The sequence below is a fragment of the Coturnix japonica genome, chromosome 2 (assembly GCF_054131305.1).
Source record: "Coturnix japonica strain WE chromosome 2, WE-NBRP24, whole genome shotgun sequence".
Classification (NCBI taxonomy): Eukaryota; Metazoa; Chordata; class Aves; order Galliformes; family Phasianidae; genus Coturnix; species Coturnix japonica.
Window position 1 is genome coordinate 113,833,097 of NC_140664.1, and position 14,838 is coordinate 113,847,934.

Genomic DNA, 14,838 nt, shown 5'->3' on the forward strand with positions numbered 1-14,838 from the left:
GCCAAAAATGTAAAGAGATGAAGCTTTGCAGAAATTCTACAGAGAACCATTACGGAAATGAAACACTGCAAGGTTTTAGAGCTAATGTTTGACATGCATGAATGGAAGTAGCAGCTCATATCTGCCACAGTTTCTGCTGTTTTCCTGATTTACAGGGAAGGATCCATAGGTATGAAGACAAGTGTGTGTTTCTGAAAGAAGAATAAAGTTTGAAGAATTTAACTTATGCAGAAGGCAGATGTGTTGTTAAATTTGAGATTGTTTCCTATTTAGCTGTACAATTCCAACACTTCAATGTGTCTTTTTTTTTTTTTTTTTTTTTTTTTTCTTCCAGATTCCCAAGAAGGAAACTACAAGTCAGAGGTCAACAGTAAACCCAGGAAGGAAAGGACAGCTTTCACCAAGGAGCAAATCAGAGAACTAGAAGCAGAATTTGCTCATCATAACTATTTGACCAGGCTGAGGAGATATGAGATAGCAGTAAACCTTGACCTCACTGAAAGACAGGTACTGATGCAAAACAATGAACTTCAAATGCTTGCTCATTATTTGTTATGTGTAGTGGTTAGTAACTCTTCAAAACAGAGCTCTTGCTTATGTTGTTTACAAATATATAAATATACCAGATTGAATGTACGTATCAAAGAGATACACATCTATTATCTGTTATGCAAGTAACCTTTTTTTTTTTTTTAACACGTGCCACCTACAGATTAGATTCATCTTGGAGGCAGAGAAGGTAAACAAAGATAAAAGTAATGTGTATATTAAACTGGTGCATATCTTTTCTAATCTTTCCATGCTGATGTGGATGAGAGTGGTAGGACCCAAGTATTGTATGCACAAGCAGTCAGTTTGCCTGCATGCAACAAATATGAGCATCTTGTTTTAGTCTATTAAATGTACGCAGTTGCCATTTGTCCTGAGTTTCTGAACATCCTGTTTCCAGATGACAGCAGAAATGGGAACACCAGCAAAACTGGAATACAGGCATTTTTAACCACTTTATCTTACCTAGTGCTGTGAAAGCAGAGGAGATGATGGAATTTCTTATCGCTGTTATTGGTTTCCTGCTCACCAAGCTCTGGTCCGGGAAACACTTCTGCACATGCTCAAGTTTCATTGTGCATGTTGTCACATTGATTTCTAATGGAAATATTCATGTTAAATACGTTCAGAAGTGTTTCAGGATCTCATCCCAACATGCTGAATGGGTGGTCAAGTTACCTTTCAAATAGTAATTACACTAACATATGCATTTTAAAGATGTGTTTTATTAAAAGCATTTAAGATAATGGACCTAAGAACATGAAATCTGATTAAATGTTACTTACTGTTATATCACTGAAGTTGAAAACATTTTGCACACTCATAAGCAGTCATTTTTTTCTTCAGAAATTGATGATAGAGTGAGAGAATGCTTTAGATACAGTCAGTAAGATGATGTATTAAAGAGACAGCATTAAAATATCACTGAATAGAGATAACTATCCATATGTGTGTGTAGAGTCATCAGATCACCCTATTGTTACAATAAAAGCATTTGAAAATATTTGGAGAAATACTATATATGCAAATATTTTCACTGACCATGTTTGATGATAAGAATAATACCATGAACACTGTATATGAAAAATTATTAAATCAGTTGCTTTGAGATTTATTAACATCTTCTATAAGTAGACATCTTAGAATCTGTCTATGTGAACACATTCACTCAAATGTGAGTGAAGTATCATTTTCCTTGAAGGTTTCTAGAGGAATTTTTTTTTTACTTCCAGCTTGGCAAGCAGGAGCCAACACTTTTTTGTTTGACATGAATATGATAATATGTTCACTGGGTCATTTTCCTTTATTGAAATATGTCTGTTTATAAACCATACAATTTTGTATCAAACAACTGATAGCTTTCTGCCCTTTTCTTTTTGAATCCACGAGACTCAGGTGAGCCTCGACAATTAGATTATTTTCCACACCTAATTTTGAAACCTAAGAGGAGGAGGAATGAATTCTTGCCTCATTAGCAAGTTAAAGTCTGTGTAAAACTGAGCAGCAGCAGCAAAATTTTATAACTATTTGCTGTGCAAGCTTACGGGAAGTGATCTGCTGAATTCTGAAAATATATTCCCATTTTCAACAGTAGCTAATTTGACCTGGAATTTAGCTGTTGTCCCTGATAAAAGTTTTTAGTCTTTAATTTGAACATCAAGTTGATGAGGAATGAGATAGATTAAAAGGATCTAAGATACTGTAAATGACAAACATCTAATAGCATCTCTGGAGGAGAAAAGGCGTCCTATGCAAGACCAGTACAGAGAAATAAGTTATGGGTATATTTGTTTTCTGGTTGTCACATAATGTCAGTCCTTTGTATTATCCTGGTAACTGTGATAATTTCTATGGAATTATAATTAGTCTACTTAATTATCTGATCTAATTCTTTTGTGCTTCCCCAGATTGTCACAGAGTGATAACTGAGCTGCTAGAGACACCTCCCTTCCTTCCTTCCTTCCTGTTTCCTTGCTTTCCTTCCTGTCTTCCTTTTTAAAGCCACTCTTACTTAGAAAATAAAAAAAAATCCATTCTCATAGAATCCAGTTTAATATCTTGATGAAATAAAGTAGTATTAAAAAAAAAAAAAAAAGCATAGCGTAAAATCTATATTGTTAATCCAAATCAAAAGGAAAAAAGGAAAATTGAAAGGAAAATCTAGGCATTGTTTTTGGATTCTGGATCACACTGACCCAGGTAATGGGGTCATTTCTAATGTAAGCAGTTAGAAATGTCTTTTTTTGAAATCAGGTATTTTGCTTTGATGCAAAAATAGTCTAGGATCTGGGCATAGGTTTCCATAGTGTATGGCAGTCTTCAGAAGCTAAAAGCAGTAAATCAAAAGGCTTAATCTTCTTACATACTTATTTTACAGTATTGCTTCAGTGATTTAAAGGATGTCCAGAGAAAAACTCCAGCACAGATCTGCTCTAATTTTTCTTTCTTTTTCAGTGAAGAAACTGAACTCATATTCAGGACCTGTCTTTTTGTCATTAGCAGAGTGAATGATTATTCTTGAGTGGGATAATGATAATTGCACCTATTTGTTTACATGCTGTTGTTATTCCTTTCTTTTACTAGCTGTTCCATCTGAGGATGTCAGATTTTATACCTATTTTAAACATATACAAGAAAGCATTCCTTTCTCTAAAAAGCATTATTACCAAATAAGAATACAGTGGTGGGGTTCCCCAGATCACTCTCTCCAGTGATGAAGCCTTTTTAAAAAAAATTCTATTTCTGAAGTAGTTTCCATATCCTGTATTTCCAGAAAAGCTGCAGTCTAAATAAAATGGTACCTGGTTGGCTATCCTGTATTTCCAGAAAAGCTGCAGTCTAAATAAAATGGTACCTGGTTGGCTGTAGTTCCTTTGTTTGAAATCTTCAAACATGCAATTAGTTATAACCTCTGTTTCATCACAGACTGTATAACTGTATAACTGTTTATGATGCAAGCTCCTGAAACACTGAATTTGCACAAAGAAAATTGAAATTTGCTTCAGCAGATGACAAAAAACATCAGTGTATATCATATGAACTAATGTATCCCTTCAGAAACTAGAATTCAGAACTAAACATTTAGCATTTTTGTTTTCTGAATTCTTTCTTCTTCTATATTGTTTCCCTTCCCTTCCCTTCCCTTCCCTTCCCTTCCCTTCCCTTCCCTTCCCTTCCCTTCCCTTCCCTTCCCTTCCCTTCCCTTCCCTTCCCTTCCCTTCCCTTCCCTTCCCTTCCCTTCCCTTCCCTTCCCTTCCCTTCCCTTCCCTTCCCTTCCCTTCCCTTCCCTTCCCTTCCCTTCCCTTTCCTTCCCTTCCCTTCCCTCTTTCTCTTCCTCACTCTTTCTCTTTCTTTTCTCTCTCTTTCCTTCTTTCCTCTCTCTCTTTCTTTCTTGATTTCTTCCATTATTTTTTCTTCCCTTCCTTCTTTCATGACATTATATTCTTCAGAGGGAAGATGAGCATAAAATAATTAGGGAAAAGTACTGTTAGGTTACAACTTTCAGTTATTTCCCAATATGTGAGATAAATCATGGAGTCTATTATCCCAAGAAAGCTTTATCTTCCTCTTGACTATAGTGGTAATTTCAACCATACGTTGCAGCTTAAAAGAGGCACTGACCAACTAACACTTCATAATTACCTTTCTGGCATTTAATCAAGCTGTAGAAAAAACGTATGTCTGACCATATTAAATGCTATATAAGGGTATTAAAATTTTCTGCAGCCATCAAAGTAAGTCTCCATTTGACTTCTGAAACAATTTACAAAATCAGTTCAAACATAAATGACTCATGGAAGGCCATCTCACAAAAATAATAATGAAAAAAAACACACAACATATGGATCAGGGAAAGGAATTAATCCTATCTCTCCCTCAAATGGAAACCTGAGTTACAGGACAGGAGAAAGAAATGAAATAAGTACCTCAAATGCCTAGATATTAAGAATGCACTTTTAGAGCATTATAAGCACATCTGGTGGTAGGATGGCTCTATTATGGTATTGTAAGGATTCCAGAAGTTTAGGTACATATAATTCCTGCTCCATGTCCTATGGAGTGCACTCACAATCCCTGCTCAGTCAGCAGTTAATAATTTTCAGCTGGCAGGCCTCTATAATATTTTGAAGAGCCAGTTAGACTAAAAAATATCTTAGCTCCCTAGATATTTCTAACCTTGACAAGCGCATTCTTGGCTTTTTTGTACATCCAGATAAACTTGGAGAAGGTTCCATTCAGGCTTTTTAATATCTCGCTGTGGGATGAGGAGAGGAAGCAGCTGCAGTGGGGTATCAGAGGCGTGGTAAAATGGACATTTTTATGGAGTTGATCTTGCCAAATATAGAAAGAGTAGGAGATCTTTCCACCTCACAAGATCTTTTTGCATGGAGCTAATCAAAAGAGCAATATTATAGTTCTGCAGGCTAGATAAGGTTACCGGAATAAACAATCAAAATACGTAATGCTTCTGTTTGCCAACATAAACGGAAAATCCCACCTAGACAGATCAAGTTCTGCTGATCACAACAAGAAAGTTTATTTCTCGTTAACTTTAATTTCCAATATCCACCCAGAAGCTACCAGTCATTTATAAAATGCCTGAAACCTTTGACTGTGCGTTGACAAGGGATGCATTTTGATCAAAATGAAGAGCACTTTTCTGTTTGTTGTAGGCCTTCCTATATGTAGTACCAATATAGACAGAGTGAGAAGTTTTAAAATGCTCCTTTCTATCAGAAAAAGAAGGAGACAGCATCATAAATTAAATGCTTTTAGGCAATGTTGATATAGTACCTTGGGCAATGAGGCCATAACCCACACTGGAACATTAAAGTTTTTCGGTTATAAAGATATTAAAGAAGTTTTCTACGAGAAAAGTTTCTCCCATACAAATGGAAATGACTTGATTAAAATCCTTTTCAGCATCAGTGAGCTGAGGGGAATTTAATCACAGCATTTTTTAGGAACTGAACTTGACTAATAAGGTAACAGCCAATGCAAAGAAAGGGGTTCCGTCAGAGAGTTCATAAATTGATAAGACATGGTTGACCGTGTCTGTCTGATTGATTGTGCTGTCACATTTTCTCTGAAAGGAAGCTGCTCATTCCAAGCTTCCATGTGCTAAACACTCTCTACACACACTATAATAATGAGCCTTCATGGCTTGAAATCCTTTGGATTGTTTGTTTTATTTGAAGTAACACCATTAATAAAATAAAACTCTATAATACTTTTACATTTGTCTTGAGCAATATAAATACCAGCAGTAAGAGTCACTGTGGTAACTCAATTCATTCTCAGGAAAGAATGCAGCTAGCAAACTTAATTTTAACTAGTACATAATTTTGATTTGCAAGAAAAAGAATGTACATGGCAAAACTTCAAATATATATTTACTTTTGCAATATTGACTGAATTATGTGCACAAAGATCCAAGTGCTTCAAGCTGTTACTTGTGAATGGACTTTTTACACCTGCAGAGAAACCCCATAGAGTTCTGGGTGGGGAGAAACGTATGTTTGTGATAAGCAAGATAAAACAGTGTATGTAATAATAGATAGAAATATTAGTACCTCATATGGCTACTTTTACAGAGACAGTAAGGCTCTGCTATAATAATTTTTACTATTTTCAAATGTAGAATCTCTTTCTGATTTCACTAGCTCCTTCTCAGGGAGTCCCTGCAGAACAGAGCTGCAGCTTCTTGAGGCTTACTAACTTTAAAACCAGATGTTAATTTTGAGTTTGCCATTAAAGGCTTAAGATTGGCTTGTTTTGGAAGGCAACTGTAGAACTGCTTTAAATAAATACAAGTGATGGTGCTTCTTTCCTGAACAGGAGTAATGGCTTCTATAGCCACAGAGTCCTTTAGGGACAGTAGGTTACTTTCTGCTGTGTCAACTTCTTGATGTTTAACTTTCCTCATCATTATGTAGTAACTTAAGAGAACAACTTAACAGAAGAGAACAACTTAAGAGAATAGCTTAAGAGAACAACATTACCATACTCAACTAAGGGTCAGTCTTGATGACCCACTACTTTTTAACTTTCATACTCATTTGTCTCATGCAAACTGAGTGTAGAATTGTGAAAATTATTTCTTTTTTTAAAAAGAAGTAGAATGTTCTACATGTATTCAATGCAAGTAGGTGTTTATGCAAAGAAAATGTAGTTTGTCTCAAGGAGACGTTCCTCCCAAGATAGTTTTTCACCATGTGTTTCTTTTGTAGGTTTCTTTTATATATGCAAAGGAATGTAATAAAGGCAGATCCCCCAAAAGATATGTTATAGAAGTGTAACCTCACAAGCTGCCTGTCTTTGCCTCTGGACAAAGAGAGACTAATTTTGTCAAAAACACCCCTTTAGCATGTCAGGAGAAGGAAACAACCTGAAATGCATTGTGTCCTATTCTGTTTAAAGTGTGTAGCCCTGAAACCTATTGCAGAAAGGCTTAGAGAGGGTTAAATGATTCACTCTGATTGTGAAAATAATTTCAGAGAGCACTGGTGGGGAAGCTGGAATTTCTTTGGAGGGAGTAGAGGGAGGTAACTGACTGCTGTCAAAGTTTTCTGAAAGGAGAACAAAATACTTTTATCACTGCTCTCTTCTGAAATATAATGTCTATTCCATCCTTTTCGAAATGTGGGAGGTAGAAAAGGAGAATGTATCACCTAAACAGTAACCAAAGCTCAACTGACTTTTATGTAATGAAAATCCAGAACTCCCTCCTACACCTTCCTGGGTGCCAAAAGTTCCAGCTGTCCTTTGTGCACCTGCCAAACTCCCCTTTTTCTCAACAGCTGCTGCAAAGTACTTGTGAGTATTTGGTGCAAAGCTCTGTAATGTAACACTGAGTAGATTATGTGATATCACTGAGAAGGTGACTAAAGCAATTTTAATCAGAAGGCTTTGGTACCACTCGTTTATTTGGAAAAGTTAGTTTTCTCCAAATGATATGTTTTGCTACAATTTTATAATAAGTAAGAAGGGATTTAATACCTAGGTATATTTATTTAAATTGGTTTTAAGCTTAAAATATATTTTAAAATACCAAGTTGGGTTTTTTTGTTTTTTGAGGTTTTTTTTGTTTTTTTAATTAAAAATATGAATTATATTTGGTCATATAAGGAAAAAATTAAGTTCAGTTGAATAAAACTACTCATGTATCAAGCTGATTAAAATCTCATGTTGTCTTTATTTCTGAAAATATTTTAAATTGATAATTTCAATTGTAAAAATAAATTTAAGTTAATGGTTTTGATTCTTACATCATGATCTAGTGGAAGGTCTCCTTGCCAATGGCAGAAGGTTGAACTAATGAACTTTGAGGGTCTGCTCCAGCTCAAGCTATTCTATAATTCTCTGATGCTGACCTTATTTTTTTTTCAATAGACAAGATGAGGAAAAGAAACATGCCTGTTTTTTCCATTCCTATTTGCTTTTATAAGTCTTGTGAGTAAATTATTATGAAAATGCTATCTCTGTGTATGTGAAGAAGGTAAGTTTCAGCTATAGAACACCAGTGATTTCTATAAAGTCTGGGAATTTGACTTTCTTTAAAATTTGGCAAGATAAATGTACTGTCTATCTAAAAGTAACAGGAAGATTTTCAAAGCCAAAGAAAAACAAGAAGTAAACATTTCTTCCTTTTTAATTTTGAAAAATCAAGATTATTTTTTCTTGTCCATATTTTTAGCTGCATTAGAAGACATTCAATTGATAGACTTAAAAATAATAATAATACAAGAAAGAGGACAGTGGCTGATCTGGGACAGAATGCTTAAAAGGCTTGGTGATCTGTTCTTCCTGACACATTGGTTAGGCATAGAATTTGGGATACTGACTTCTAAGGCTCATACTTAAAAATATGCATCTCTTATAGCAAAATAACAGCTTGAAGTGGGACAGCCCTCTTGTTTATACTACTTAAGTTTTGTGCGCTATCGGTGCCTTATGTTTTAATCTTGTATGGAGCTCGTGCCAATAAAATCTGGAATAGAAATAGTAATTAAGTCATTTTAGATAAGATTTAAGAAAAGAGCTTTTTGAAAGAGAAATATCTATTTTCATGATTGAAGTATCACTATTGTAGTTGCGCGTTTTGAATTCAGTCTCACAGTTTTTCAGACAAAAATGTCTTTATTAATGCATAATCATTACTTGTAGAAAATACCTATTAATCTTTTCTCTGTATCTCTGTATTTGTCAAAAGGAAATATCTGTGTTCTGTGGAGTATGATATAAGTTAACTATTCTTAACATTTATGTGACTGAAGGGCTCCACTGAAGGATTGTTAAATAAGAAGTTTAGGTGGCATGCTTTTTTGAAACCAAAACTATCTGTTGATTTCCAGAAAATGAAGTTGTACTGAGGCTATATGTAAAAGACAGAACAGTGTGGTTCCTAAGCTTTCTAAGGACTTTTACATCTCAGTATATACTAAAACTATAGTAGTGCAGACTAACAATATCAGCTCCTTTGTTTTGAATCTTGTTCTGTGATCCCAGAGTACTCCTTAAAATAAATTGGTCACAGCAAAAACATTTCTCTGGTACATCAGGAGAACCACTATGTGATATCATTTACTCAAATCTTAAGTAACAGCCTAATCATCAGATGTGGAGATGCAGATGCTAAACAACTTGTTGACTAAGGGAAAAGAGGCTGTGCTTTCGTGCCAGTAAGCAGATGTGCTCAATAGACTGGCTCATAAGTGCTGATGTAGAAACAGCTGTTAATGCTACCATCATCTTTAATATCATTCATTTCCGTCTACTTCCTTTGTTTTCCATATATACATATGTTTGCTCTATATAGTTACTCTGTGCTAGTCAGAGGGAGGAGAAGAGGGAGCGCATTTTAATAAATAATAGGCAATCAGACCCTGATTCTGGGAGGTGGTGAGCACATTCGGCTCCTGCTGAAGCTAACTAAAGCAGTACAAAAGGACTCCTACACTGTCAAGGTTGTCATAGCTTTAGCTTAAGCTGTAAATGGGACAAACTAGTTCTTTCACTGAGAACAGAATTGTGAGGTTTTCAAATTCATATCTTTGAACCCCCTTTCTTTCTCTTTCTAAAATTTATTTATTTATTTTTTCATTCATATTCTCCCCTCTTCCCTCCCCGCCCATATTATTTCTCCTGTTGTGCTGTTCTGATGTGTGCTTCATAAGTTTCAAATAATCTGTGCAACTGAAAGGCAGTTTTCCATGAATTGAAGCAAATGATATACTTCACATAATTTGCTTCAACTCCTTCCTGTTACGAAAATATGGATGGATCACATATCAGAAACTACTACACCTGCCATAACTACTTTTGAGCTCCAAAGGAAGTTCAGAATTCCTATATCTGAATTTGATCTTCAGAGGAAATAACAAGTGAAGGACTTGTCTCATATTATTAGCACTCGAGCATAAGAGGCCTCATATAGAGTTCACTGGACTTGATGGAAACACTCCCACTGATATTAGTGTGCTTTGAATTGGGATAAAAGCAGATTTCAGTGTTTTAAAATGGAGGAAATAAGGATGTGTGTATACATATATATATATGTATGTATGTGTGTATATATACATATATATATATATATATAGACAGAGAATGCCCAAAATAATACCTATTCTCTTATATAATGTACCCCAGTACATTAATACAGCAAATGATCTAAAAATAATCTCATGCTATTATTAATAACAAATTTCACTGTAATTATTTTTATTACATATGTATATAAAATTATATAATATTACATTATATTATAATAAATAACCATTGGCATACCAAATAATGAAATTTCTTATTTGATATTCTTTAACTAAATCAGATGTGAATTATTTGAAATCACTAAAAAAAAAAACCCTAAGTCTTTTTCTTAAATTTCTTTTTTTACATTATCACCAGTTAGGTAGATTATCTGAATGAAGAGGAACTCCCCAGAATGACCTCTTCTGGACATTACCTGGAAGTTGGTGCCACTTACTTCTGATATTTCTGTTGAAAGAATCATAGAATATCCCAAGATGGAAGGGACACACAAGGATCATTGAGTCACACTCCTGGCTCCACATAGGACTACTACACAAAATTTAAGCAATATTTACAAGAGTGTTGTCCAAACACTTCTTAAACTCAGGCAGGTTTGGGCTGTGACCACTGCCCTGAGGATCATGTCCCAGTATGCATCTTACTCTGGTGCAGAACTTGTCCCTTACCCCCACCTGTCCGTCCCCTAACACAGCTCCATGCCATTCCCTCAGGCCCTTTTGCTGTCAGCAAGCAGAGCTCAGCACTACCCCACCACTCCCTGTGAAAGCTGCAGCTGTCATGAGGCCTCCCCACAGCTCCTCTGCTCTGGGCTGAACCAACCTAGGGATGTCAGCTACTCCTCACGCATCTTGCCCTCTAGACCCTTAACCATCTTCATTGCCCTCCTTTGGATTCTCTTAGCTTTATGTGTTTCCTTCTATTTTTTCTTGAAGCCACTCATTGCACACACCATTATTTTGTTTCTGTTCAAGGACATAAAAACATTTTGAAAATTGCTTAGATTTTTAAAACTTCTCACTAATGCTGTTATTTCTCCTTATGAAAGAAAATGTTATGGGCCACTATTTCAGAAGAAAGACGAGAGTATTCTGTTGTACCAGGCTGAACTCAAAGCCCATTTATTTTTGGTGTTTGGATTGTGCCTGTGGTTGCATTTACTATACTTCACCACTGTAGTCATGGCTTTTGCAAGAGAAACTTCACTGTCTTAAAAAACAAAAACAAAACAAAACAAAACAAAAAAAACAAACAACCCACAAAATAAACAAACTGACATCTTCCCCCACATTGCTGTAAGTGCTGCACTAATGCTGTAACCTTTTGAAGACTGCCTGGACACAACTGATATGTGGTCTGATTATGATAATTCCTAATATCACAGCAGCCTGCAACAAATGCCTTCCCCTTTACACTTATTTCACTGTACATACCAGATGCTTTGTTTCTAATGAGTTAACTAAACTACAACTAAGGATGTTCTGGGCTTTAATTCTTTTAACTAACCTGGAATCATTTTGCTCTTTTCCAAGCAACTAGCTTTAACAGCTCACATTGGCTTTAACAAGAGCATAGAGTATAAAAAAATAGCTATACTTTTCTTCCTTCCCACACACACAGGTACAAATCACAATGCCATCTATCAATTCAGTTGCAGTAAAGTTTTAATATAAAATTCAAAGTGATACTAAAGGTTAAACACCACAGTATTTCCTGGACGTATAAGACAGATTCAGCAAAACAGCATTCTTGTGGCTCTATTACTCATGTTGTACAATATGTCCTGCTGTGACTGTTCCTTGCTGTTTCTTTTAAAACTCTGAAACACATTCTGCTAAGCACAGCAGAGAATACACCGGCATTGCAAGCCTTCTTGCATTTTCTCCAAGGGAAATGTTGCAGATATTGTTTATTTTTCTGTGGAACTCTCTGTATTATGTGTTACATAGACACACATGTATCAGATTTTTTAGTAACATTAACTCTAAATGGATCAAACCCAACAATCTTCCCTTCATTCACAAATAATGTTTTCAGTGACAGTATTATAAGCTGATTTGAAATCAGCCTTTAATCTGGTCGAATATATTTGACAGATGCTATGCACATCCTTTTTATTTTTTTCTTCTGGCTATTGAAAAAGAGTGCTTGTGGTTTGCAGAGCTGGTACTTTAGAACTGTGCAAATAATTTAGCTTTACTTTTTTCTTTTTTGTTTTCCATATATTTCTATACAGAGAATGGGGGGAGGGGAAATGGGTTTCAGCTGGAGTAAAATCTTGGAGTTTAATGTGACTTCAGATGTACATATACATTTTTAAACTTTCATGCCATTAATTTATTTTCTATTCTTATCTGAAATTATTTGGTTGTGTGCTGATTTTGATTTAGATTTATAACTGCTTTGCTGTCTGCCTTTGTGGGTGTTTATTTGTGTGAAAAATGTGAATAAATGGAGTAGAATTAAGGACTTATCAACTAAGTTTATTTAAACATTTTTGTAATATAGGGAAGTCATAAGTTTTACTGTAAGAAATACTCTTTCAGTCACTTTGCTTCAGCAAATTGAAAGGAAAAAACTTTTACAGTGCTCCACTCAAAACCACTAGTTGACAAAAAACACTGAAATTTTTTCAGTGGAAGTTCCTCTCTGAAGTAGTTAGCTTCCTTTAAAATGTAATTAGAAAAGCATTATAAGTAGCACACCACACTGGGCTACCCAGGAGCTGGGTTCTTCTGTTCAGTCCCTTGTGGGTTCAGTTGTGTCTCTGTTTCTTTATATGTGGAATGGCATTAATGCATTTTTCAAGAGCATGTTGAATTTGCAGTGTTTCCTAAAGGGCTCTGAGGTCTTCCCATTGAGGGTATGACAGCAGTGATGCATATTGCAGCTGGGCCTGCAGCCTTCTTGCTGTAACTCTTTTCCATCCCATGCAGTCATTATCCTTACATCCCCAGGGCACTCATTCCATCCCAAATTTGATCTCTTGACAGTCAGGGAGCCCTTGCTGTACTTTTAACAAAAAAGACGGGGCTATAGTACAGCTAGGAAGATGGTTATCAACCTTCAGTGACACCATGTCTATTTTCTTTTTTTTCCTTTCTTCTTTTACAAAGGTAAAAGTTTGGTTCCAGAACAGACGGATGAAGTGGAAGCGGGTAAAAGGAGGCCAGCAAGGGGCAGCAGCCCGGGAAAAGGAACTGGTGAATGTGAAAAAAGGCACGCTGCTCCCCTCTGAGCTCTCTGGCATTGGGGCAGCTGGTCTCCAGCACACGGGGGACTCACTAGCGAATGATGACAGCCACGACAGCGATCACAGCTCTGAGCACGCGCACTTATGATACACAGAGATTGTCCCAGATCCGTTCTCAGGAAAGATGCTTTGCTGGCAAGCCTTACACAGGCATCGTTTACGTATGCAAGTGACTCTGGCAGTGATTTTTAAAGTTGTTATGGAAGATTCAGGCTTATTGTGTCTGTTTTTCTCAATTTTTAGATGGTTTACAGTAAGTGCCATGTCTTAAAGGTGCCTCAAGATTGGAGAAGTGGAAGATGAACTTTGAACATTCCAGATTTGTTTGTCATGTTTATGACAGCGGGCAGGTATTTTTGCTTTAGCTTGCACTGAAAATTACATTGCTCTCAACAGACATTATATTCTGAAAACCACAGTGCCACAAAATCACTATCTAGTGGATAAGAAATGTATTTTAACTCTGTATATATTTACCTTACAGCATTTTCCTGTCTTCACTAATTTTAGCAATGCATTCATATTAGCTGATGGCAATAGTCACTCATGACAATAAATGGCTTTTTGTCTCTTTATTTTTGTTTTGTTTCGCCAAAGACATACAATACATGCAGATACTTTTGTTCAAGTAGAGAAAGTATCTGCTAGGACACGTCCTTGTATGACAGACAAAACAAATGTTATGTTGCATTTACTATCAACTGCTGCTAATAGGGTATTATTAAACTTACCTAGCTCCTCAATTCTTCTTATCTTATAACTGCAAAAAAAAAAAAAAAGATTTTTAGGATCATAAGGATAGTCCAGTAACCTGCCAGAAAATGTTCATATTCAGTGGAAACCCCAGAAAGGATTATTCATTTCTACTTTGTCATCACTGAGTACATTGATTAATACTGACTCTGTGGAAATGTTGCTTCATCTTCAGTTTAAAAAGCAGTAAGCTGGAAGTTATTATCAACTGCTTATGTTGGTAGGAATCAAAATATGAAGGTAACTCACTATTGTGTCCCATGTATAAAACCAAGACACATTTTCTGTTACAAGCTTTTGTGTACATACAGGCAAACACCAAAACTCAAAATTTAATGCAAACCATTGATTGTACTTTGTAAAGAAAAATGTTTAATAAATAATCCTTTTTAAATACTTCTGGTCTTTCTACAGTGATTTCATAGGAAACTTAAGAATATTGTTTTGTAAAAGTCCTAAGGAACTCTGACTTTTTTGGGTCTTTTGGAACTTCATCTGTGAACAACACAAAGCTACATTTTCAAATTTAGGCTTTTAATCTTGGATAAACTTTCCACCTTGATCCATTTGGGAAACTCTTTCCTTCAGCAGGAAAAAGGCATCTAGCAGCTAATGATGTCTTCAGCCAAAAACAACAAGAGTCTGTTCAACCATTTTTCCAGATCTAGAGTGATTATAAAGGGTTATTTTGTTGGATCTTGTTGAAATGAATAAAAATGAATAAAAATCAGGAA

At 35.6% G+C, this 14,838-nt stretch overlaps 1 protein-coding gene across 1 annotated transcript in view; it reads left to right on the top strand.

The window, feature by feature from the left end:
• Positions 1-14,500, top strand: part of MEOX2 (mesenchyme homeobox 2) — a 53,931-nt gene extending 39,431 nt beyond the window's left edge. Inside the window, exons 2-3 of the mRNA XM_015853864.3 lie at positions 335-507; positions 13,215-14,500. Coding sequence (XP_015709350.2) covers positions 335-507; positions 13,215-13,439 — 398 coding nt within the window. The 3' untranslated portion in view covers positions 13,440-14,500. The remainder of the gene's footprint in view (positions 1-334; positions 508-13,214) is intronic.
• The last annotated feature ends 338 nt before the right edge of the window (positions 14,501-14,838 follow it).